This window comes from Topomyia yanbarensis, chromosome 3 (assembly GCF_030247195.1).
Source record: "Topomyia yanbarensis strain Yona2022 chromosome 3, ASM3024719v1, whole genome shotgun sequence".
Lineage (NCBI taxonomy): Eukaryota > Metazoa > Arthropoda > Insecta > Diptera > Culicidae > Topomyia > Topomyia yanbarensis.
This window is the reverse complement of record NC_080672.1, coordinates 397498535-397526464: the sequence shown is the minus strand read 5'-3', so window position 1 is coordinate 397526464 and position 27930 is coordinate 397498535. Positions and strand designations below refer to the sequence as shown.

Genomic DNA, 27930 nt, shown 5'->3' with positions numbered 1-27930 from the left:
TATCATCGGTTCCGGAAGCCCCGGCGGAAGTATCCACATTCAGAATAACAGTCACATCGGTTTCTCGGAGATGGCTAGACCGAATCAATCAATCTTAGTCTCAAATGAAAGAATGGCTATTAAATTTTATCCCGAACCTACTTCAAGTCCGGAGTTACGGGTTGTGGCGTGCGATCACATATCAAATTGTGATTCAAACCGATACTCCGATGAAAGCAAAAAAGGTAAAAAAATCGCTAAAATGTCTCTCAACCAACTTAAATTTGCAGTTCCATTCGACTCAGTTCGTCGAAATTGACAAATGTCTGTATGTGTGTATGTGTGTATGTGTGTTTTCAAAACTCACTCACTTTTCTTAGAGATGGCTGAACCGAATAGCTCAAACTTAATTTCAAATGAAAGGTATAACGCTCCAATAAGCTGCTATTGATTTTTTTTGTTAATTGGACTTCCGGTTTCGGAGTTACGGGTTGAAGAGTGCGGTCATCCAGCAAATTCCACAATAAAATGGTAGCACCATGATGTCCAAATGGTGTAATACATATTGAAAAGGGTGCAAAATAACTCGAATTTGCGGGTCTAGATCACTAATGATCATTCTAAGCAGCTTTGACCACACTGGCCACCATCGACGGATCCGGAAGTATCCAAATTCAGAATAACGGTTATATTGGTTTCTCGAAAATGGCTAGAACGATTTGATCAACTTAGTCTCAAATGAAAGGCGTTGCGTCCCCGGAAACTGATATTAAATTCCATCTCCATCCGACTTCCGGCTCCGGAGTTACGGGTTGTGGAGTGCAATCACATAGAAAACTCTAATTCAAACCGATACCGCGATGAATGCAAAAAGGTGCTCTTATATATACTTACCAAGTGTAACACATTTCCATAATGTTATATTGTACGAACCAGCTATTAAAACATAGTTTGGAGAAATGAGAAAGGCACAATTGCACCTCTAGGTGGATTAAAACAGGTTTTTCTTATTAAGGATCTCTAAGATAAGAACAATATGCTCAAGAAAAATTTACTCGAATTCGACTTGGTTCGTCTGTTAGAGCTCATCAAACTACCAACTATCAATTTTCATATGAGGCTGACAAAATCGTGGGCTGATAAAATCAGCTCTTCACTATAATCTATCAATCGTACAATGTAATGGTACAACAACATGACAACAATGTTCCATAAATACCTTCTCGTCTCATAGCGACTGTACTCTCCGCAAAATAGATCTTTGTCACACACGTCCATAGCGAACTAGTCCATTGATCACATTGTTCTTTCAAATTGATGTTCTTTGGGTGTTTCAAACAACTCGAATAATTAAAAATCATATTAGATTTTGTTCTGTTTGCTTTCGTCCATTTCTGGACAGTCAGTTTATAAAAGGAGCAAATGAGTTATTTTAAATATGCAATCTTTTCCTAATACACTAGTTATAACACTATTTATAACTTGTATGGACTTGTCAGCTTCAGGTTCATCCAAATCTGAAAAAGTCAGATCCGTCCAGATTTCGAAAATATATATATAATTGTCAGCTAAGGGGTCATGCACAAATGACGTAGCTTTTTGCCTTTCTCATATAAAGGATATGTAATCACTCTAAAAATCGTCAACATAATCCCGGCATTGACATAAGGTTTCTGGGTTTTAACAGGAGAGATTTATACCCCCCCCCCTCCCCCTCACCGGTCACCGCCAATTTAAATTCCACATAAATCACCCCTCATTGCACCCCCCCAAGCCACCGCCCCATCCATCACTCATACCCCTCCCCCTCTCAACCCCATCATCTTTATTCCACCGCTATAGCACAAGGCATTCCGAATTAAGCTGGGGAGTGGTTCGTTCGTACTTAGCAGGAAGACAACATTGAACTAATGCTGATTAGGCTAATAAAGTATGATATTTTTTTGTTTCAAGTGTTTCACTGTCGACACATAGCTCATCAGGTTCGTGGTTGGCAAACTATTGTGTGTAGGTATAAAGTGTACTAAGAATGTAGTAGATGTTTCCATAATTGAAACGCACCTAACCAGCCATAGACTCATAGTTTAAAGAAATGAGAAAGGCACAATTGCACCACTAGGTGGATTAAAACAGGTTTTTCAATTCAATATTATCGTGGCTGGTTTTTCTTTTGCAAAATTTTAGAACTCGAGTAATGATTTCTTTTCTTGTATATAGTTGTCAAGTCATGTATAATAAAATTGTTATGTATACATTTGAAAGCTTTTAATAAATATAAACAACTAAAAAATTCTCGTGTTCATGATTGAGAAAGGCACAATTGCACCGCTAGGCGGATTAAAACAGGTTTTTTTCGGTACATAAACATTATCCAGTAAAATACTAACTAATTGTTCGGCAAAATTATACCAGCATTACCGAGTCTCGTCAAAAACTTACAAAACAGGTATAGCAAATCATCTGTCAACTCGCCATTTTCAGAGAAAAATGCTGACTGACCATTAGTTTTTGACGTTTGGATAGAACGGATTGCGGAAAGTTCGGTAACCGAATTGTTTTACTGAATTGATTACCGAACGGTTTGTTGTTCAAAACCCCAGTAACATTTTACTGTACCCAGTAATACAAATTAAGTGTGTATATGAGAAAGGCAAAAATGCGCCAAATTCCAAAAAAACTCAATTTTCGTCAAACATTTTTTTTTCGAGATTTCATCAAATCTCAACGTTTTATGCATTTTAAAGTCATTTAGCATCAAAAATGCAAATTCGATCTTGAATTTTTTTTCTTACTCCCCCCTTTGAGAATTTTTATTTCAGTTTATATGGGAATTTGCTGTGTGGTCGCACTCTTCAACCCGTAACTCCGGATCCGGAAGTCCAATCAATAAAAAATTCAATAGCAGCCGATGGGAAGGTTGAACTTTTCATTTGAGACTAAGTTTGTGCAAATCGGTTCAGCCATCTCTGCGAAACAGAAGTGGAATTTTTTTTCGACATACACACATACATACACACACAGACATTTTCCGATCTCGACGAACTGAGTCGAATGGCATATGACTCTCGGCTCTCCGGGCCGGAATTAGGTTGCCGATTTTTAGAGCGATTGCATAACCTTTCTATATGAGAAAGGCGAAAATCGAGAGAACAGCACTAATTTTGTTTTCACTAAAATAATGGGCACTTATAGTGTATATTTTTTTTCCGAAGACTCTGAATGCCTCGTACTTACGGAAGTAAATAAATAAATGTTTGCCAAATATATTTTAGTAAATTGTACGAATAATTATTGGGTTTTTGTGCCCACTTGAGAGGTGTGAATAGTTGATAAGCAACTCCAACAGGCTTCCCTATCCTAAAGAAGTCGTTAAGCCTAAGAGTTGGATGACAATAAGAAGAAAAAATAAAATAAGAATATTACGAATAAAATATTCGTTCATATCTCAAAATTGGAATCAAAATAAACTAGAGTGTTCAAATCGTTATGTAATCCGCGGAGGTATGCAACATTTTTGAAAAATACTATGTCATAGACATTCTCTGTATGTGTAATACATTACAAACTAACACGTACGAAATACCAACACATAGATATATATATATATATATATATATATATATATATATATATATATATATATATATATATATATATATATATATATATATATATATATATATATATATATATATATATATATATATATATATATATATATATATATATATATATATATATATATATATATATATATATATATATATATATATATATATATATATATATATATATATATATATATATATATATATATATATATATATATATATATATATATATATATATATATATATATATATATATATACAAATATATATAACAAAATAAATAAGTACATTTACAGTAATAATAAATCGAATATATTTCTTACGTATAGTTTAAGCACAACCAATCAACATCGAATGATACATATTGAACCAAACATTTTTGGTTATCAGGTCATTTCTTTTGTAGTAGGTGATCGAATCCGATTAAACTTGTTTGAGAAGATCTGAAGAAAGAAGACAGAAAACCGTTACCGAACTAATATCTGGAACTAAATCTCTACAGGACCAGTGAAGAAAAATCAAATTTTAGACAATATAGACATTTCTTGTATAGACCAAGCATTCTAGTTATATTTTGCCATCATTGTAACTGTCCTAAAGTACGCATACAAACATAGCGAATGTAGTGGTCTTAATCATATATCGAAACCATAAATATACAAGAATCGAAAACAATTTTATATATGGACAAAATGCGTTTTTGCAACTGTTTTTCAAGTGGCAGTGTATTCATTCATGAATAGGCTTTGTAGTATGTACCTATTAGTAGAATCAAAATACTATAGGCTGAGTGAAAATAAATCACGTGAAGGGGAAATGAATCATTGAATTGATCGAACGTAAATAATAAACTTTCGTTGTGCAATTTAGTAACAAATTAGATCCACCTACCTACACATTCATCTCAAACATTAAACCCAAGCGCACAAAGCAAAATGAATCAACGCTGATGATGATGGGTAGAGCGAAAGAGACAACTAATACCACGACACTATGTTAACCGTGTTTGCAAATGGAGCTTGCATGTACAAACTATTTTGTGTACGAATAATTATACATAAAAGTGTACTGGAAACGAGCACAACACAAAAGATAGCATAGTGTTTGAACGGCAAGCACAGTCGCATTCACTGGGTAGCGTACCTCCACAGGCAGTATAACGGACTTCTAACTCAGCTGCACTGGCTGTGAAAACACACAACGCAGTGACCTGCTTTGTCTGTCGCTCAACAGGCAACTGAGCTGCTCTGGCGAAATCCGTCCGTTTAAATAGTCGATGATGACGTCATTCATAGAAGCGTCGCGCGCTAGGTACACAAATCTGTCGTGCTGGACTAGGGAAGCGCTATCTTCTGTGTGTAAAAGTGCGATATTTTGACTAGGTCGCTCATTATTTAAATTTTTAATGCCATGATATCAAAAATCTTTGGGTTTATCTAATGGAATCTATTCTTAGAAGTATTTCGGGGCGATATGCGCAAAAAATTTGAAAATTTATCGTGAGATGGCTGAATTATATGCGTTTAGGGAGTGGGCGTAGCGTATTGGTAAATCGATTGCCTTGTACGCAGCGCACCTGGGTTCGAGTCCCGACCCCGCACATAGGGTTAGAAATTTTTCCTAAGAGATTTTTCTAACCCGAAGAGGCGAATGACCTTAAGGTTAAAACCTCTATAATCGAAATAAAAAAATAAAAATATATGCGTTTAAAATTGGACCACTTTTCGTTACATACCATTTTTGTAGAATTTGCAACGTGCACCCCTATATCGAAAACAAAGACGTAGTCCTACGTCAAAAAAGAATTGTGAAATTTTCATCTATGGAGTGATGCGCAGCTATGTTTGAATTTTTTACATGCACAAAAAGGCAAGCCGGGCCTGGCAGGCCCGGTGTATATGCAATATTTACTAGGAATACCATGGGTTTTATACATTAATATTTATCTGAAAAAAACATTTTGATGAGTTCATCTTCATATTAGCAGGATTTTTTTTCATGTTTTGATTGATTTTATTTTTTTACCTTTTCTTATATGAAAAAAATCTTGAAAGTTTGAGCGAATTCTATACATTTCTTTTATAAGAAATGAAAAATAGCATACGATAATGACGAGTGTTATATTTTTTTTTGGTAAATACTTTTAATTCACCCACTGTGGTCTACTTGACAATTATTTGGGTACAACATAACCCAACTCTGTCGTTATTGTCTATTTTTGTTGTCTATTCTTTGTGTTATAGTTGTCGTAATTATTCAAATTGTAGGATCTAAAAGCAACAAAAAATTGAAATGGCTATAAGACGATATGCCCATGCTTTCAATCGTCTCAAAGAATCTGAAATAATGGAAGAAATTCGAACAAATTCAACAGCAGACGATTCCGAAACTGATTTGTAAAGCGAGGAAGATGTGAATGATATTGCTTCCGACGATGAATCTGATGCAGAAAAATATGAATATGTACTCCGGTTATGCATCAGAAGAAATTAATAGCAACCCAGAAACATTTATTGGTCGTGTTCAAACGAAATGGAGCTCAGAACCAATCGACAGTCGACGTGATCTTCCGAGTACTCTTCCTTTTGGAAAAAAATTTGACCTTTTTACATCCATCGCCTTATACGCTGAAATCGGGATTTGCTGCGTGTTCGTACTCATCATCCTGTAATTCCAGAACCGGAAGTCGGATCAGTTAGAAATTCAACAGCAGCCAATAGGAATGCTGTACCTTTCATTTGAAATCAAGTTTGTAAAAATCGGTACAGAATTCGCTGAGAAACAGGTATGACATTATCTTAGGAACTTGGTAAGTTTCCCCGGGGCATCAAGAACCGCCATAGCTGGCCAATGTGGTCGAAGTGCCTTCGGTTGGTCATTAATGATCTAGACATGCAAAGCCAAGTTATGTTGCACATATTTTAATAATATTTTAATGCAATATACATTTGGACATCATGGTGGTGTCAGTTTCTATGGAAATTTGCTGTGTGATTGTACTCTTCAACACGTAACTCCAGAACCGAAAGTCGGATCAATAAAAAAAAATCAATAGCGACCGATGGGAAGGCTGCACCTTTCATTTGAGACTAAATTTGTACAAATCGGTCCAGCCCTCTCAGAGAAAAATCGGTGAGATTGCCACATACATACATCCATACACACATACACACACACACATATAGACATTTTACGATCTCGACGAACTGAGTCGAATGGTATAAGAGATTTGGCCCTGCGGGTCTCGGTTAAAAAGTCGTAATTTCGACGGATTGCATAACCTTTCTATATGAGAACGGCAAAAAGGAGCTTGAATTTAGACGGGCCTGAGAGGCCCGGCTTGCCCTTTAATGTTAGGATTTTAGCTTGCCTTCACAAGGGTTAAAAATTTGCTTTGGGACGGGTACAGGTTTTATTTTTTTCAATGCGCGCACAGGTCGGACAGGCTTGTTATTTGCTCACACAATGTGCCACAAAGAGCGAAATACACCGATGAAAAATAGAGCAGCACAAAAACACTGCGATGTGCAGAACGACCGCACAAAGAGAAACTTGAAAACGAAAAAGAGAAAGATCTGTGCACCAAGAGCTGCACAATTTCGTTCAAAGAGTCACTTTGAAGAATCACTTGTTTGTGCCTCCCCTTACTGGCAAGCAGGTAGGAAGGCGAATCAAACTACAATTCAGATAAAGTTAGATCGGAAGAACGCTTTTAAAATATTTTTTGGTTGCCTTCTCTGCTTACCTGCGCGTGGGACCAAGATTGGGTGTACCCCATTAGGCATAAATACGTTAGGCATACGGACGTTTGGCATACGTACGATAGGCATAATGGACGTTAGGCATAAATTATCACTTCCAGAAAATAAATCTTTGGCGGTGACGGCCTAGAATGAAAAGAGCGTAAATTTATAAACTTTTTAGATGTGGTAGAATTACTCTGGAAGCTTATCAAACTCGATTAACATTTTATTCTACTGTATATACTCGAATAAATCTGAACTCAAATAAAAGAAGCAAACCGATTGCGTGGTATGCGGGAATTCAGCTTACTTTAATTTATCTACGTAAAACCTCTAATTTGCAAATGACTAAAATAGAAATTTTCTTTAGACTGATATGAACACTGAAGAAGACTACAAGTAATAGTTGAAATACTAGTATCTGATTGATGTTGAAAAACAATTGATTTTCATTATTATTAATATAGTGGAATTAAACGGAAAACATCTGTCTTAAGAAGATTAATTGTGACATTCCGCCAAGTCGCTCAAAAAGTTTTGAATTTTGTAAAAAAAATGTAATTCATCTTGTTTTTTCTATCTTTGATAGTACTCCTAACGAACTGTCTTTTGCATTTTCAAATAAAATTTGCAGAACACCCTCCAAAAAAATCACGAACTTAGCTCATTTTATCGCCGCAACTTTGTACATAACCCCTTAATGTATGAATAACGCTCATCAACTTGGATTAGCTCTTACATACATGCATGGTGCAATTGTCCAAGAATAAAATATGTGCTCTTGAAGAACAGCTCATGAAAGAAAGAATGATGCATTTCATTATTTATTCAACGAATATAAGATTATTGCTGCTTCAATATCGATTATCTCCTATATTATTAAGTTCAACTATTATAGTCTAGAAGCCAACAAAATAGAACTACGGAAACTGTCTGATACGAGGGAGAGTTTATTTGTGTGCTGTGACCGGTCGGTTTCGGTACCGAAACAAAAAAGGTTTTGTCACGCTGAGTATAACGTTTAAAAACTTAATGTTTTTTCATTATTTGGCTTTTTTAAATATTTGGATCTTACTGTATTGGCTATACATATAATAGGCTTGAAACATGCTTGTACCAAACTGTTGACTTAACCCTAGAACGTTGCACTTGCATTTTCCTAGAACGTTGCACTGGGGTACACATGTACCCCACGCAATAGATCGCAATTTTTGCAGGTAAATATGCAAACAAAAGAAATGTATAATACATCATTTTCTTCGTTTTTTAATTGCGAAAACAGCTGTGTAGATGAAAGTGCGGAATTTATTGAATCAATGATACCTAAATTGGCTTGAATAAAATAAAAAGTGAAAAAATCGCTGTTTTTACTTTTTTCACAAAAATTACTATAACTTTGTGAATTTTCAACCGATTTGAAAAAAAATCAAATGATTCTTAAAGTTGAAAAAATGGTCTTGAAGGGGTATAAAATGGAATTTACATGTTTTTGAAAAGTGCAATTATATTGAAGAGTGAAAGTTTAAAAATCGGGCTTTGAAAAATACCAGGTAAAAGGTTGGAAATTGAAATGAAAAAAATATTTCTGATCAGTAATACATTGGTAACACGTAATGTTACTGTTGCAGCAGTTATTGTGCGCAAATTATACTTGCGAGCCATTGCTTTGAAAGATTATAAAAAATAAATAATAAAACAATAAAAATCAGCAAAAATGAAGACAATTTTTTTGTTCCACTTCAAATTAAATTAAACGATTATATAATACTAATAGGTACTTACGTAGTAAAACAACCAGTATTTAAACTGGTATTGTCACGAATCACATTTTCACTGACAGCACGAAACCTGACGAAACACTAACGGATACCGTACACTGGGGTACAAATGTACTGGCTATACTGTCTTTTCCTACTTTTACTAGGAACTCTAAATTGAATTATGGTTAGGGTCCCAGGTCGGTAAATACCGAATTCTCGTTTTCACACGGCTTCAAAGAAGGCGTGGGGTACATTTGTACCTCAGTGCAACGTTCTAGGGTTAAATCAATTACTTTCTTCATCTCGTCCACGGAAAAAATAGAAAAAAACCCTACTCTTACAAGGGATAAATATGTCGCATGGTATTTTTCATTTTGGAGTCTCTCGTTAAACCCGAAAAAACAATTGTAGGATTGATATCTCTATAATAACGAAAGCCTTACAATTACTTTTATATTTTTGTGAATTATGCCTAACGTACATTATGCCAACCGTCCATTATGCCTAACGTATATTATGCCAATTGTCCATTATACCTAACGTCCATTATGCCTAATGTATTTATGCCAAACGTCGCGCACCCACCAAGATTCACATTAAAGAGCCTCTTTATTTCTACTTTTTGAGGTGTGCAGCCCTGGAGTAGAATGCACGTATGGAAGCAAAACACATCGGAGTGAAGAGGTTTATTGTGAAAGAGAAGAGCGGTGGTTCACATGTTAAGTTCAAAGAACGATTTTTACTCTTCTCTTTATTTGCTCTGAGGTGCATTACATCCCTGGGGTCGGGTTCGGGATAGGATTTCATATTTATGCCCGGGTACGAGTCGGGTCCGGGTATGAAAAAAGACATACACGCCCATCTCAATCCGCGAGTGATCAATAAATAAAAATACTGTTCAAACCGAATTTATCGACTTTTCAATTGGTTACACTTCGTGTGCCGGACCCTGTAGTTGTTAGTGCATTGGAACAAATCATGCGCCCTAAAATATTCTTCAAATTGTCCAATAGCCAACATAGTATAAAGTGAAAACTACAAACGTTATCTGAATAAAATCGTTTTTAAGGGACACCCTGAAGCTTACTGTTATATTTTTTGTGGAATGTACGGTAAGATAGATAGATCTTAAATGTCTTATGTAAATCTGTCTAAAATGTTGTTCTACAACTTGATTAACCCTTTCATGCCCATTTTTTTCTAGTGCATGTAAGGTTTTAACATTATTTTTCCTTGAAAACGGTGGAGTCAAGAAACACAAAAAGCCTTTTTTCATAAAGATTAGTGCTTCCCTCCCAGTGCCAGAAGCTGCTCAATTTTCACCTTACAGTGCTCAATACAATTCTCCTAGAATATTTACAACAGTCCAATTGCGTGGAAAACGTAGCCAAAGACAATCTAAATTGACAAGTTTTATCAGTTTTCAATAATATTGCAACAAAACGAAGATATATGAAAAATTCATTTACCGTCGTCGACGTTAACTGTCCCTGGCAGCACTGTTCCATCGGAATCCAATCAGACTAATTGAGTTCTACAATATGACGACACGAATGAACTCATGATGAATGAAGTTCATGTTTGACAATTCTCGGTGCTTTGTTGATTTTGTCAGTTGCGTGAGTGCGAGTGCAACGGGTGCTCATCTGTTACATTCGAACTCACGTAATTCCCATGTAAACAAACCACCGAAAATTGTCAAACAAAGTTCATCCGGCACATTTTGCAGGGTTATGTCGGTTGGTGTAAAACCTAATGGCAATAACTTCAGGTTTAGAGCTGATCCTTGTAATTGTTAAAAATCAGTTGAAAGGCAATAGTCACATTTTTTAGCCTTACTTGTTTTTGTGAGCAAATCTTGCCTCAATTAAAAGTTAAAGCTGTTTAAAAACGTTATAGTTCACAAACAACATGGGCAAGTTAAATGGCAATCAAGCTCAAGTTAAAAAGTTCATTTTTAGATCTTGCTAAAATTAGAACCACCCTAGTTGCTATTTACATGAAAAGGAGGGCCTTGCAAAGTACAACAATTTTTCTAAGCTTATTGTAAAGTCAAGTTATTTTATTTTTGTAAAAAGTTAAAATCCCGTTAAATTTGCATTCTGGACTACTGTACAATGGCAAAATCGACTCTCCAAAGATTAAATCTTGAGCGTTTTTTCTTTGTTTACTTTCTCTTTCGATTTTTACGGCGTCACTATAACACTTTTCACTTATTTTACAGTACAGATCGAAAGACGGTGGTTTTAACTAGCATATTATGCAAAGAGTTGAGGGATAAATGTTAAAGTGACCGAATTATTAACAGAAGAGAAAGTAAACAAAGAGAGTAACTCATTGCAGATATGTCGGTTTGAAAAAAACGCTGAAGAAATAATTTTTTTTGCAAGAACTGTGTGAGTTGTCTTATTATATGCCCTCTAGGATATATAAAACAATGCTATTAGGAGTTATATACGAAATAAATTGGGTATTACATATAATCTATCGGACGAAGGGCGCCCTCCTCGTTCGCTAAAGGCCTGAAGCCGCCTATGGTGACGGTTCCTCTGTAAAAAACTCAACTGAACCAGCGAGCAAAAGGTGCTCCCCTCGACAAAGTCCGTTACTTCCGCCAATTACCGAAGAAAACCAAATCACTTCAGTTTCCAATAAATTATGTCGAATAACAATGTGCCGAAGAAAAGTGCTCGAACGGATAAAAACAATCGGTCGCCGCCATCGGAAGAAATACAACAACGTTGCTCCGTAAGGCCGCCTGTTTTTACTTGCCCTTTGTGTTCGTAAAACTGTTATCCGACATAAGTTTCGTGCTTCAAAGGCACCAACAACCTAACTCCGCCGCTCGCTCATCTGCATTTTTACGGTCCCTAAAACAAATGCACCATTACGGAAAGTAGGAATTTTCCACACTTTCAAATTTTTTAGTTGCCATTCAAATCTCAGCCCTCAGCCGCTTTAAACGGCCTATCAGCTTAAGGATCATTCAAATCGTGAAATAGGAGAAAAAATAGTTTACCGGAGAATAACTGGTTTTACTCACATTTGACTGCTTATTATAAAACCGCGCGCTTGCGTCTGTGCTCGGAGCGATCTGAGTTTTGCTGTTTTCGACCACTGAAGAAGTTGATTATTTTTTTTACATAATTAAAAAGACTCAAGTCAGTCAGAGTCAGCTACCGTGCGGTGGGGTGGGGAAATTCCTAATTGGCTAGCAGACAAAGTTGCTTTCCATCTCACGCCACCGTACGGTGGCCATCAGAAAGAAGTGTTAAGACAGTAATCTGTAGACTTGTTTCGAGATTGTTTCGTACACTTAGTCAGAGCTGAAGGAAAGAAAGAATGTCTACAATTCCACACATAAAACGACACCCGGTACAGGTCTGGTGGGGGGGGGGGGGGGGGTTGTGACGCGACGATCACGATGAGCGCATAACATTAGGCCGCGTAACGATTCATTCAAAAGCATGTTCAACATCCCGCCGGACTGCGCCAAAGTCGGCGCTGAACAAATTGAGACAGAGAGAATCACTAGTTTCGTTCTTTATATCACCGGGCTTAATTAAAAGAGTAAAAAAAAAAATAACGTCATCCGACACTTGCAGCGGTCTTCGGCAGTGCGCCAACAAGGTGGGCGATTTAATGGGACATTGTTTGTCGCTGGACGGTGGACGGTGGCGACAGAATTCCGAGTGCGGAGAAGAAGAATTTTGTTCTAGTGAGTGAAGCAGTGTGAGTGCGGGGGTGAAATGAGTTCCAGCGAGATGACGATGGCCAAGTCGGCTTCCAACGCAAACCTGCAGGTCGGCAAGCAATGGTGGAAGGTATGCTTCCTGTACGGGAACCAGGAAAAGTACTACCGACAAATCTACGCCAAAGCCGCCTCAGATCGGATAGCACATGCCGCTCAGACCAACAACAACAAAAACACCAACAACAACAACGGAACTGGTGCATCGGGAAAGGCGGCCATAATATTTCCTACGAAACAGCACCGTCCGATTCTGATCAACGGAACACGGAACAGCCAGCGAACGGATGCGGGTTGCGACAAAACTGCTCCGACGAGTAAAAAACGTGTAACCGTACTGGACGATTCGTTCCTGCTGGGGGTCAGCGAAGACGAGCAAAGGTCGGATAGTGGAATTAACATCGACGCCGCTTCCAGCCAACCGGAAGAATCAAGCCACCGGGGAATGAGACGCAATTTTCACTTGAGCAATGAAGAGCTGAGACTTTTATACTCGGACACACCCGGTGGGGGACATTTCCTGGAACCAGCTGGTGCCTCGATTCCGTCTCCCATTGTGAGCCTCTGTGGGAGCCCTCAAATTGCACCCAATTCATCATCGTCATCTTCGTCGCCGGTCGTCGGACTGCCCGGGGGCCAATTCGTCGCAGTCAACAATGTGAGCAGTCCCGCCCCTACCAGTTCCAGTCCGTGTTTTCTGCCCTGCCCGGACGTTCTGGTCACCAACGGCAGCAACAAGTGAGTAAATATTTGCAAATATCTCGAAATATTTCTTCCCCTTCTTTAGCTAGGTACAGCCAAATTCGCCGTCCGTAATGTAAGGGAACAAACAAAAGCCAGCAATGAGCAAACGCACTTTTTGTTTCATCAGCTCACTTTTCTTTCCCGCAGTTTCGAGATGGAAATGAGGTCGCATGAGGGGCAATTTTTCTTAATCAAACTGTTTATTATCATATAGAAATATTAACCGTTGATTCCCATTGCAATAGCAGCAGTACATTGCAAAAACTACCGTCTTTGAATCGACCGCCGGATCGCATTTGATTTCCTCGCCAGTAGCGCCATTTTTTGGTAGGCTTTTGTCCTCGTTGATAATGACTGCTATAGCGTGTTAGCCTCAGGCGGCACTTTTCCATCTAGCACCCACCGATACACGGTTGGTTGGTACAAAACGGTCATTAGTAATAGAAGCTATTGGGTCTGTTGGTCTCTTGGAGTAGACCCCGGCGATTATCAGAGGGAGGTTGGACCACCTTGAGGGTAAGATTGATGAGTGCGGTTTGCTGTACAATCGCGGAGGGTAAACTAAGCAGCACTAATTAAGTGATTAGCGGCATCGTTTGGTCGGTGCCAGCTTTTCAAGGTTAACTGGTACAAATTGATGGTTCCAATGTAGGTAAATGGTTTCAGGTGGTTGCTTGATTGTTTGACGACGGCGGTGACGATGAGGACAACGACGACGGTCAGGCAAGTAGAGCATGGTGAATCTGGAGTTAGTAATTATAATTTTTTGCTAATCTAAGTCTATGAATACTGATGATGATGCACAATGACCTACTCGGAGGTAGTTATTATCTCATTCGTCATTGTTTGACTTTTGTTTTTGCGGTTCGCCTAATTACATTTTACATAATTATGTTGAAACAAAAAGCAAAAAGGTTAAATGTGCAATATTCTAACAGCAAATGAGTAAAAGCTTTATTACAAAATTGGTTTTTAATAAAAATATTACCATAAATTGCACAGCTGTCAAAAAATCAAACACCGAATTTCATCCCAGCTTCTGTTTGATAATGACCACGTTGCAAATCTGATTTTCATATGTACAAAGCGGTATCTGATTGTAAATCGATAAATTATAGGATAATTTTAAACGTAATTGCACAACTCGAACTACGTTCTCCAGATCTGTGTCAAAATTTCTTCAGGGTTTAAATGGGATGTCAAACACATTTTTATATCGCAACATAAATTTCTCACAATTTTTGAAAATTCGCGGTGCAAGATTGTGTAGTCGCACGTCGTTTAAGACACTATCTAGATATAGTATTTCCAGGTTCGAACTCGAATTTGAAATGCTTTAAGATTATTAGCAATGTACAACGGAATAACTAAGATGCAAAATTCAAACATATAACCTTTGGAAATTACGGCCCAAAATCTTATACTTTACAATCGAGATGAGTGAGTCGCAGAAGCAAGAAATGGGGCTCTGGTCAAATACGGTAGCTATTGTCTGCCGATCCTTTCGTAAAAGACAGAGTATTCGCAACGCGAAACGCTAATAAAAGATGAACATGACGCTTAGGTTTGCGGAAGTCGCCTTTATCCAGTTCCATCATGTCAGGAATACAGTATTGAGAACTTTCATCAAATTGACCAATCCAAAAGAATTCATTTTAAATATCAACCTAGAACACGTGCAAGGTATCTGTTTATACGGAAAATTGAGGTATGGCTTCACGATCTGGTGTCGCGCACTTGCTCTGTGGCTATAAAAAAATCCATGTTTCAGTACGAAGAAGTGGTATCCATTACGGAGGATACTTGGAGAAATGTTTTGTAAGTTATTCCTAATATCATTTTCAAGATAATTCTTTGCACATGTCAAAGGCAAATTAATACGTGTTAGTTCTGTGATCAGACTCGTATGAGCAAATCAAATCCAATAAGAATCTATAATACAGTTGGTAGAATTGAAAAGGATGGCTGAAGTCTGACTGCTCTTCACGCAATAATTACAACGGCAAAAGCTGCATCCAGTACCACAAATTCAGTCACCGCTATCAGTGAGGAAACTAATACTCTTGTGACCCGCAATTGGCAATTTCAAAGAATAACATATAATCGCAAGCATCAGGGCAACATCGACGACAACATGAAGGTGTATTACGTCAAGATCGAAATGAATGACTCCCAAGACACCACTAATATTCAGTTTTTTTTTAGTAAAAGTTTGTGAAAGACCCGCGGCTCCGTTGAGCTAGCTCATTGAGCTGAGTCAAAAGAGCCCAATAGGGGATCTTCCCGATTTTTCCACCGATTAAATCCTAATCCTAAATCCTAACTAATCCATTAATCGGTCGATTGTCGCATCGACTCTTATTGGAGTTAAACATGGGCGTCTGCCGATCGTCGAAATCTATTGAAATCGGTCTATTTCAACGGGTTAAATCGATTGGTTGGTAGTTTAAAACTGGATCCAAATTTTCCCAGATTAAATCCGGCGTTTAATATGCTGACGAAAATTGTTCACCGATGAAAGTGCGCATGGAATTGACGCGTATTTAAGGTATCATTCATTCAAATAAAAAAACAGGACACACAGGATGGAACTCACCCACATGTTAGGACATTCTACCCCCTGTACACTGACTTGGGCACCATGTCGCCTCCTACGGCCGTCTCCTCTGAATCATCAGCTGGAGAATTGGAAGCCTGTAACCACATTAACCCGTGGTGTGTGTAATCTCTTCGTTCTTCATCTCCGCCCCTGACAACCATACCGGAGGAAAACACAACTGCGATCCAGTATGGGCTCGCAGCTCGGGGAACCAACACTTTTGACTGCTAGACCACTGCACACATTTTGTATTTTTTTTTCATTCTTAAACACCAAACGAAAACCAAAAAAAAACTAATTTTGGAACACTTTCATATTTTCTCTTAAGAGTTGACACGAGTGCAAAAATACGTCACGCATGGCTACTACGATTTCCACTGTCAAATTTTTATGGGGTTATTTAAAAACCTGTTTTAATCCACCTAGTGGTGCAATTGTGCCTTACTCATTTATCCAAACTATTATTTAATGGTACGACTGTCACGAACCTGATAAGCAACATGTCGATACTGACACACTTGAAACAAACAAAAATATAATATTTATATAGCTTAATCAGCGTGAGTTCAATATTGTCTTCATGTTAACTTCATGGTGGAGAAGGGAAGGGATATAATTAGTGGGAGAGGAAGGATGCATCTCGAATCATCTAACTTATTGTAGTATACGGGGTGGATGAAGGGAATGCATGTGGGAGGTTGGTCTGAGAGAGTGGTGATGAGAGAGGACTGGGGGTTGAGAGGTAGAAGGTGGACGGGTAGATGGAGAGTTTAAAACCGAACTTCATATTATACCTTCCATTTGAGACTAGGTTAGTGAAGTTTGGTTGTCATCACCGAAGTGGCTTTAGATTTGGAATTTGCCTGGAACCCCGGGATTTCCGGAATTATCGATAATGGACAATACATTCCAATAATTTTTGATTCGCCATCAGTGATCTAGGACTGCGAATCGAAGTAAATTGATGTTTATTTCAATAGATTTTAAACCTACAATTGTACCGGTTTATATGAGAAATTCCTATGTGACCGCAATTACCAACCTGTAACCCCGGAACCAAAAGTCAGAACTGAATGAAGTTCAATAGCAGTCAATGGGAGTATTATATCTTTCATTTGAAATCAAGTTTGTAAACATCGGTTAAGAGTTTGCTGGGAAATAGGTGTAACATTAGCTCGGGAACTTGACGAGTTCCCAGGGGACATCAAGGTCCGTCATAGGTGTCCAATGTGATCAAAACTACTTCAATTGGTCATTAGTGATCTAGACCCGCAAATCCAAGTAATGTTCAACCTATTTGAATATGTATTACATTATTCGGACATCATAGGGTTACCAGTTTATATGGGAATTTGCTGTGTGACCACACTCTTCAACCCGTAACTCCGGAACCGGAAGTCCGATCAACTAAAAATTCAATAGCGTCTTATGGGAGCGTTATATCGTTCGTTTGAAATTGAGCTTGTGCAAATCGGTTCAGCAATCTCTGAGAAAATTGAGTGACATTATTTGACACACACATACCTACACATATACATACACACACAGACATTTTGCGATCTCGACGAACTGAATCTAATGGGATATAAAACTCGGCCCTCCGGGCCTCGGCTTGAAAATCGATTTTTGGAGTGATTGCATAGCCTTTCTTTATATAAAAAAGCAAAAAGGGGGCGAAATCCCAATCCCAAAAAGTCGATCTTCATAAAATTTTTTTTCGAGATAACATAAAATCTCGACGTTTCGTGCATTTTAAAGATGTTTGGCATCAAAAATACGACTTCGATTTCTGAAATTTCAAATTTTCAAAAAAAAAATTGAGCTTCGGCTTACGGGAATTTTATATGTGACCGGACGGTTAAGTCTATATTTCCGGAACCGTATAAGCGATCCGTACGAAATTATATAGACATCTGTGAGGATATTATAGCTATCATTTAGGACTAATTTTGTGAAAATCGGCCCAACCATTTCCGAGAAACTGATACGAGTTTGCTAGTTTTGATAGATGGCCGCTTTTCCCGGGCACTTCCGGAACCGTCTATGATGGTCAATGTAGTCAACAAAAGTTTGATTGGCCGTCGGTGACCTAGAACTGCAAATTTAAGTTGTTTGAGAGACATTTTAGCGAAATTTTTACCTTTTTTGCTTTCATCGGAGTATCGGTTTGAATCGGAATTTGCTATGTGATCGCACGCCACAACCTGTAACTCCGGAACCGGAAGTCGGATCGGGATGAAATTAAATAGCCATTTACGGGGGCGCAACACCTTTCATTTGAGGCTAAGTTTGGTAGAATCGGTCTAGCCATCTCCGAGAAACCGATGTGACTTTTATTCTGAATTTGAATACTTCCGCCGGGGCTTCCAGAGCCAATGATGGTGGCCAATGTGGCCAAAGAGACTTTGAATGGATGTTGGGGACCTTATAATACAGTTCGAAGCAGTTGTGGTCGCATTTTGAAAAAAAAAAATTCACCTTAATACATTCATTGCACAATTTATTAAAATCGACATTTTCTGCGTGATCGTACTCATTACCGTGTAATTCCGGAACCGGAAGTCGGATCCATTAGAAATTCAATAGCAGCCTATGGGAACGTTGTACCTTTCATTTGAGATTAAGTTTGTCGGTTCAGTCACCTCTGAGAAAAATGAGTGACAGTTTTGGTAACATACACACACAGAACGACATAATTTGTTGATATGTAAACAGCGCTTTCGAAAATAGCGTGGTGCGTATTAGACAAAAAAATTGGATTGAAGTTGAAAATTTATTGATGCTGACTGATTTAATTCAATATTGCAATAACAATTATCTGATCCGTACATTGATAACCTGTTGTTGTAAACATCATGAGGACTTTTGGTAAATTGTCGGAATGGGATCCTGATATGTAACTGGTCTATTGGTCATCTATTCTATCTATTTCACAGTTTTCTAATAGCATCAATATCAAATTCCTGTCTGAAAACATTCCAATACAAAATTACAGAGTTCTGTAATTAATCATAATCCTCAGATTTCTTTTCAAATTGAGCTCGCTTTTGTAGAGATGTACTGTAATAAGGGTCTTTATTTAATAGAAAGCGAAGTTAAAATTGATTTAATGTCTATGAAACATAGAACTGCTCACCAAAAAAATGTATAAATTTCAACATTTGCTAAAAATGTTTTGGCCTTTCTCATTCACTCTAAAATTCGTCAATCTAATCCCGACCGGGAGGGCCGAGTGTCATATGCCAATCGACTCAGTTCGTCGAGATCGGAAATATCTGTGTATGTATGTATGTGTGTGTATGTGAAAAAAATGTGATCTCTGTTAATCAGAGATGGCTGGATCGATTTGCACAAAGCTAGTCTCAAATGAAAGGTACAACCTTCCCATCGGCTGCTATTGAATTTTTTATTGATTGGACTTCCGGTTCCGGAGTTACGAGTTGAAGAGTGCAATCACATAGCAAATTCCCATATAAACTGAAATGAAAAATTTTTAAAAATCAAATTTGTATTTTTGATGCCAAATGACCTTATAATGCATGAAATATTGAGATTTGATGTAAACTCGAAAAAATAATATTTGACAAAAATTTATTTTTTTGGACTTTGGTACATTTTTTCCTTTCTCATATAGAAAGGTTATGCAATCACTCTAAAAATCGTCAATCATACCGGCTTGGAGGGAGTATGCAGTGAGGGGTTGCTACTTTAAAATTAAAACTAGTTTAAAATTTCTTAACAAGTTGAAAATTTTCGGCAGGACCCGGACCTCCCGGATCTTACTATGTGATATTGAAACATCGCTTGAAACCAGCGGCGGTCAAGCGATTTTTCAGTGTCACATAGTATCTCAAGATCGTGGCTGTCGATCCATTGTACGTATGTGCAAATCGTACTGAAAATGTAATGTTCATTTCCACCATTGTATTGAACATAACCAGCCATGGAATCGTAGTCTGGACAAATGAGAAAAGCACAATTGCACCACTAGGTGGATTAAAACAGGTTTGATTGTAGAGAGAAATTTGTGAAAAATGGCGATTTCCATTCGACTATAGCAGGTCCTGATCGATTTTGATGAGCATTTGATTTTTGTTGTATGACCAATTATATGTAGTAATTTAAGGTCAAAATAACATCATTTTGAAACCGCCAATTTCGGAGGTTTAGTATTTTCGATGAGTTTTACAAACGTTAAACAGCGCATCATTTGATAAAATAATTTTGACGGTATATCGTCCAAGAAGTATTTATGGTGAATTTTCTCAGGTTAATATTCATGACTACAATAAAGTCTCAACAAATTCGCTTAAGACACGAACTCTGTTACTATTTTCTGAAAAATTAATTCTGCATAATTTTAAAACTTCAAAAATTACGGTTTTGGAATTATGCCGTTTGGACAGTAAGATCGATTTTCACCAAACCCCCACCAATTGTAAAATTGGTATTGTAGAAAACGTAAGGGCGATACTTCAATGCTGATAGGTGGGACCGAAAAAGTAAACAATCGCCAAAGGGGTTATATACTATATATACAATCATGTTGTCAATTTCAATAGCAAACACAAATTTTAATTTAATAATTTCAAATACTTCATGAAGTTTTGGGTTTCGATCAGTGAATCATGCAATCTAGAATGTAAAAAACACAATAGTTCTTAAATATGAAATAAAACCAAGTCTAGAAATATTCACTGTTGATTTTCTTTGAATGGTGTCACTGCTAGTATCGCTTTTTTTCAAGAAAAAGCGTCGATTTCTTAGTTCTCAGTCGCGTTGGAAATTTGAGTAAAGTATAAACTTCAAATCGGTTCAAAAAAAATTTCGATTTTTTTGGCTCAGTACAATATATAACCCCTTTAGGAAAATTCAGTTTTCCCACCGCAATTTAGATATTTTATTAACAGAGCATTAACAATAATTCGTTGGTATGTTGCCATTTTTTCGCTTTCCCATTGATTTGATTTGAGATTTCTAGCACTGATGTTGTCCTATGCTGATTTGAGCGATTCTCTGAGTCCTGCCACTATCCCAAGTAGTATATGTTATCAAAAACATCGTTAAGCATCAAGTTCTAAATGTTCTCAAACGATATAATATCCGAAGAGAGTGATAAGAGTTATAAGAAATGTCTCATCACACTGTTAGGTGGATTAAAAGCGTTTTTTACTTTGTTTTTCGATTGTACGTAACGCTAAACAAAACGAAGGTATTCTATTTATGTGCCTTATTTAGCAAGCAATTTGCAGCTGTGGAAAGTAAAGTGAAATTTTTGTCACAATAGGCATAACCGATGGTTACAGCATCGAAAGCCTCCAACCCCCTGTGACATTTTGTGACATATGGGGGAGGGAAGTAAGCTAAAGCGTGACGTAACATGATTTTACTGAAGAAAACAGTATCCTAATTAGTTATAGAAAATATTGCCTCAATGGCCAAAGTCGCTACTCTGGCTTTTCCCTGCACGGCCGTTACGCGTTCACTGTTATGGTAGCGCTTTGGTTATTCATTATATCTACAATAAAAAATCACCCTGACTAATAATAAAATATAAAATTAGAAATTCCACGAAGAAAATAATTTCATCTTATCCCAGGAAATTAAATCTCCTTTCCAATCAGCCTTTTTATAGACTAAAAAAGTGGTTAGTTCAGCGATCAAATCCACATTCGTTCGGTCTGAAGTTCACAAGGCCATCGCGAAAGAGGTAAAATTGACACCAGATCAACGCTCAGTCTGAATGATAAAAGTGTTTCTATTGCCATTTTTACGACACCATAAGGATGAAGCTAAAACTAATTAAAAGCGACCTATATTTCAGTCGACCGATATCGTGCCGTATACAAAGTGGAAAAAAAGCTACTCGACTAGATATGAAAAAGCACATGAAACATAAAATGATTCGCTTCAATCATCTCGATCAGTTAAAAGTTTACAACTCTTTCCAGCGGATTGCCCCTACCCGAATGATAACGCGAAATGAAACCAGTTCCACAGTATCCCGATCTCTCCTGGTTTTTATTTCCATATGCAAATGCATGCGGCAGGCACCTGTCAGGTGAAATTAGGGCAGCACCGCCACCGGTTGTAAATAGTAATTATAGGCTATGTTTCCCCAAAAATTATCCAACGAAAAATTCAAAACCCCTTCCTCAAATCAAGGGGCAAACATTTAGGCCATCTAATTGACGCCCTGCGGAATCCGGGGGGTGGTGTGATGGGCGGCAACTACTGTTTTGACGAGTAGCCCCCGTTCGGCGGTACGATGACCGACGGTCGACGCCCAACTCTCGAGTGACAGGAGTGTTAGCATAGAAAACGAACAAAAAAATGAAACGCTGGGAAATGACACCCGGGGCGTCATTATAAACAGAACAAAAGGTTGTTACACATGATTTTGTTTTTCGTAAATTGCGACCTGTTGCGACATCCGTCATTAAAAAGTGTTTTGCCGCTTTCGCCGCCAACCAGTACGCAGCAGGTGCGCCGAAAGCCGCCCAAATTGTAGATAGGTAGGTACATAGTTAATCTACTCAGCAGCAACGGCTAAACTGAAAGCGATAGTGTGCTGGTTGTGTACTGAGTAGGTTGCGCAACACGGCATTTGAAAGTAAAGGGGATGCTTGTCTGTTTATGATAAGTGCAGATTGTTGATGAATTGGGTTTTTTCTCGCAGGTTTGAAGCCTGAGGCGTACTGCGTGACTACTCCGTAGCGATAGGATCAATGTTGGCGGATTAGCGCAACTAGTGTGTTGGAATAACATCACGCATCCAGCTATTTAAGGCTGAACAGAGAATGTGCAAAAATCGAAAATGAAAAAAGCAGTTTTTTCACACCGTGTGTTAGATCTATATAAAAATCAATCAGCAGTACTGTAGCAACATTCTATATAAGCTGATTCATTTTTATGAAGATCTAACACACGGTATGAAAAAAAAACTGCTTTTTTGTTTTAGATTTTTGCTGATAATCAATAATCATAATTGTGGCATGACAGAATTTTATTAGTCTACATTGAGATGCCCAAACGACAATAAGCGTGTTTGTACATCTTTTGATTTGATTTTTGCGCATCATTGACTACAGGATATTTCTGATTGTCAAAGTGATTGCAACAAAAATGAAAGTGGATTTAAATTCTTTGATTAAAGTCCTACAAAGTGCATAGATGAATTCAGTCCAACTTTTTTCATCATTTTTTTAATTGCATCGTAATGAAAAATGACGCGGTGGGGCAAATCCGACCTCTAAATAGTGGGGTAAATCCGACCGCTTTTTGGCTAATAAAATGTGTATTTATCAAATTGAAAAATAATTTTATTGTTATTATTTATTAGTTTTTTGCACAATGAATATAGTATTCGTCGAGCAATTGCTCCGATGCAAATGGGATTATCTTTGCGTGCTACTGCTCGTGATTTTGACATTCCAAGATTGACATTGAATTCCATTTTGTTCATGTTACAATTAAATAACATACTATTCAATGATTTATCATTGAAAAAGCATAAAATTTGCGTAATATCTGTGATAAATCAACCAAAAACATAAGCGGTCGGGTTTACCCCACCATTTTGGAAAACAGCAAAAATGAACTTTTTCGTAAAACGCTTGTATCTCAAAATTTTACAAATAAAATGTTATACATAGAAAATTGCCCAGAAGTCTAATCTTTAATTTGGAAAATAAAATGACTTGATCCGATGTAAAATGAGGTTTTTGTAGCCAAAACCATTTACTAGGTCGGATTTGCCCCAACTTACCCTACCTTATCAAAAATGAGAAAAATATAAACATTTACCGATGTCGGATGAAGATAGTCCACTTCGATTAGACATCGAATTATACAAATTATCGACCATGTCTCGATATTGCTCGCCAGTGATTTTGCCGTTAACTCCAGCATTTCTTTTGCAGAAAATTGAACCAAGAATGCCATTCACGTGCTCAGTAGTTTTAATCCTCGAGCACTCGCGCTGTTGTACTTTGTACAACACTTCGGGATTTTTCGTTATCATTTAGTTGCAAAGACATTTATCAATGCCAAACCATATTTTAGACAAGATACACTCATTTTTGTGCACTGATATACCTCAAGTGCAACAATGTAATCTGAAATTGTTTGATGAAACCAGACCAATAGAACGCACAATGTGAGAAGTTCGACCAAACAATATTTTGTTCAATATATCTCATGATCTCGATAAAAGATAAATAATTTGATATAAAATTCTGCCGCTAGGTGACGCCAGTGAGCATGTTACTTTTTCAGCTTACTATATCTCAAGATCTAGATTTTTTTAAAAATCAGTATCTTCGACAAAGTTGCTTAGCAGATGAGTTGGTATACCGGCTGCTTCAGAAAACTACCGTTAGGCGGCGCTAGTGACCATGTCAATTGTTCAACCTAATGTATCTCAATTTCCTGATTTTTTTGCGCTTAAGTGCATTCGGCAAAGTTGCTCACAAGATTAAAACCATCGAGGTGGTATATCGAATAATATGGGATTCTTCCACTAGGACGCGCTAGTGAACTTGAGCATGTAATTTTTTCGACCCACTGTATCTCAGTTTCATGTCTCTTTGGAAGGTCGTTGTTCTCTTTTTTCTACGAACTAAAACCGAAAATGGTGAAAGTCACCAAGGGAAAGAATAAATCGATGATATTCCGAAAATAAGTTTACTAAATTGTCAGATGACGTTCCTCTAACTCAACCAAACTAATTTATTCATTTATAATTTTGAAATATGTACGCAAAGAAACTAAGATTTGGAAGCCGTAAAACTCATGTGTACCATATCTGTAACACCAAACAACCACTCAGGATGGTAATCTGTAAAAGGGGCTGCTTATAACATGCACAGAAATAATGACACAACCTTTCTAAGTACATAAAAATTCTAAACAAACAAAATTGTTCTTCAATTTTATTAAACGTACTGATTTGATTCGAAAATAGTATAGCTCACTTATGACATGAATTATACTATCATACCAGGGCCGGTGGAAAGCGTGAGTAGTATGGGTATTACTACCCACTCGAAAATAACCGAGTGGGTAATTACCCACTCGAAATATTGAACCGTTTCAAAAATTGTATATGTGCAACACTTGTATCTCGCACTACACACATTTGAAAACATCGATGTACCACAATTCCATTTGCATAAGAGAACGTGATTCAATGAGAATATAATGTTAGCGTGTGCATTGCGAAAAGGGAAAAAATCCTTACGTAAAGTGTTTCGCCGCCCCTGTATCATACTCTAAATAGTCGCAAGATTCAGAAATCATGAATATGCATGCTCACTAGCGCTACCTAGTGGCAGAATCCTAATTCAGTGTTCTGCTTCGTAGGTATTAATCTCTTGTGCAACTACGTCGAATATACCGTCCTGCTAACAAATCAGGCATTCGAGATACAGTAGCCCAAAAATGGTTTGGTCACTAGCGCCACGTAGCGGTCGAATATCGAACTATTTCGTATACCACCTCATAGGTTTTGATCACCAGAACAACATTGCCGAAGACACATATCTGCTGAAAAATCAGACACTTTAGATACAGTAGATCGAAAAAATTAATGCTCACTAGCGCCGCCTGGCGGTAGAATTCCATCGTGTTAATTCACCCATCCGAAAGGCCATTATCTGCTGCCCAAGTTTGCAGAAGAAAGTAGTGCTCCAAATGATACGGATCACGAAGTATTCTAAAGACTATCTGTGTTGTACAAAGTACAACGCGCGAATGCTCGTGCTATAAAATTTGGCGCGAGTGCCGGAGGGTTAAGCTGCAATGTGGTTTCGAGGATCTGCTCCGACTGCTCTTCACACTGAGTAAGGAAGCACCCTGTCAGCCAAAAATGAGCCAAGTCTGAAAGGACGATTCTTTTGCAGCAACTTGTGAAAATTTTGCTGGACCGACCGAACGGTCATTTTCGAGTCATGCTTTCTACGCAGCGCTAGAAACCCAATACAATTCTCCTAGAATATTTACAATAGTCCAATTGCATGAAAAACGTAGCCAAAGACAGTATAAATTGATGAGTTTTGTCAGTTTTCAATAATATTGCAACATAACGAAGATATATAAAAAATTCATTTTCCGTCGTAAACGTAAACTGTCGTCCCTAGCAGCACTGTTCCATCGGAATCCAATCAGACTAATTGCAGTAACTGCAGTTCTTGAACTGATCCTTGTAACTGTTAATGCTCAAATGAAAGGCAATAGTCACATTTATTAGCCTTACTAGTTTTAGTGAGCAAAACTTGTCTCAATCAAAAGTTTTAGCTGTTTAAAAACGTTGTTATCCACAAACAATATGGGCACGAACGGGTTATAGAAAAAGTAATGATCATATGTCAACTCAGCTGTCAGAAAATCCTAATTAAAAACCCTGTTTTAATTCACCTAGTGGTGCAATTGTGCCTTTCTCATTTATCAAAGCTATGATTTAATAGCTGGTTACATTCAATATAACATTGTGGAAATATCTATTACATTCTGATTACACTTGGTAAGTATACATGAGTGCACGACTGCCACGAATCTGATAAGCACCATGTCGACGCTGACACATTTGAAACAAACAAAAATATAATATTTATATAGCTTAATCAGCGTGAGTTCAAAGTTGTCTTCATGTTAACTTCATGGTGGAGAAACTGCAAGAGCCTTATCCATCTCTGATCTTCTGTCAGGACGCATCGATTCTCCAGATTTACTAGAGCGAATCAACATCCAAGCAAGGTCCAGAACGTTACGCGGAAACGTTCTTCTGAGAGTGCCGTTTCGACGAACTATTCACACAGCTAATGCCGCTATTACGGGACTACAACGCCTCTTCAATCGTGTCGCACCTGTTCGACTTTCATTTGTCTTATTATCGTTAAGAAATCGATTCCTGCAGTTTTTTAGATGTAATTAGTTTAAGTTTCCATCATTGGGGCTGAGTGCGACCTGTTGATGCGCGATAAAAAAATAAAAAAGGAGGATATGGAGGGGTAGATGGAGGGTTCAATACCGAACTTTATATTATATCTTCCATTTGAGACTAGTTTAGTGAAATTTGGTTGTCATCACCGAAGTGGCTCTAGATCTGGAATTTGCCGGGAACCCCGGGATTTCCGGAATTATCGATAGTGGACAATACATTCCAATAATTTTTGATTAGCCATCAGTGATCTAGGCCTGCGAATCGAAGTAAATTGATGTTCATTTCAATAGATTTTAAACCTATCAGGTATTACGATTGTTCCGGTTTATATGAGAAATTCCTATGTGACCGCAATTACCAACCTGTAACTCCGGAACCAAAAGTCAAAACTGAATGAAATTCAATAGCAGTCAATGGGAGTATTATATCTTTCATTTGAAATCAAGTTTGTAAACACCGGTTAAGCTGGCAAATAGATGTGACATTAGCTCGGGAACTTGGCGAGTTCCCAGGGGGCAGTAAGATCCGTCATAGGTGACCAATGTGGTCAAAACTATTTTAATTGGTCATTAGTGATCTAAACCCGAAAATCCCAGTAATGTTGAATGTATTTGAATATGTATTACATTATTCGGACATCATAGGTTAGGTTACCAGTTTATATGGGAATTTGCTGTGTGACTATTCAATCCGTAACTCCGGAACCGGCAGTCTGATCAACTAAAAATTCAATAGCGTCTTATGGGAGCGTTATACCGTTCATTTGAAACTGAGTTTGTGCAAATCGGTTCAGCCATCTTT

At 37.6% G+C, this 27930-nt stretch overlaps 1 protein-coding gene across 3 annotated transcripts in view; it reads left to right on the top strand.

The window, feature by feature from the left end:
- Positions 1–27930, top strand: part of LOC131687126 (protein prickle-like) — a 127175-nt gene that overhangs the window by 47575 nt on the left and 51670 nt on the right. For all 3 annotated transcript variants that reach the window (XM_058971177.1, XM_058971176.1, XM_058971174.1), the window contains exon 2: positions 12699–13582. In XM_058971177.1, coding sequence (XP_058827160.1) covers positions 12843–13582 — 740 coding nt within the window. In that variant the 5' untranslated portion in view covers positions 12699–12842. The remainder of the gene's footprint in view (positions 1–12698; positions 13583–27930) is intronic.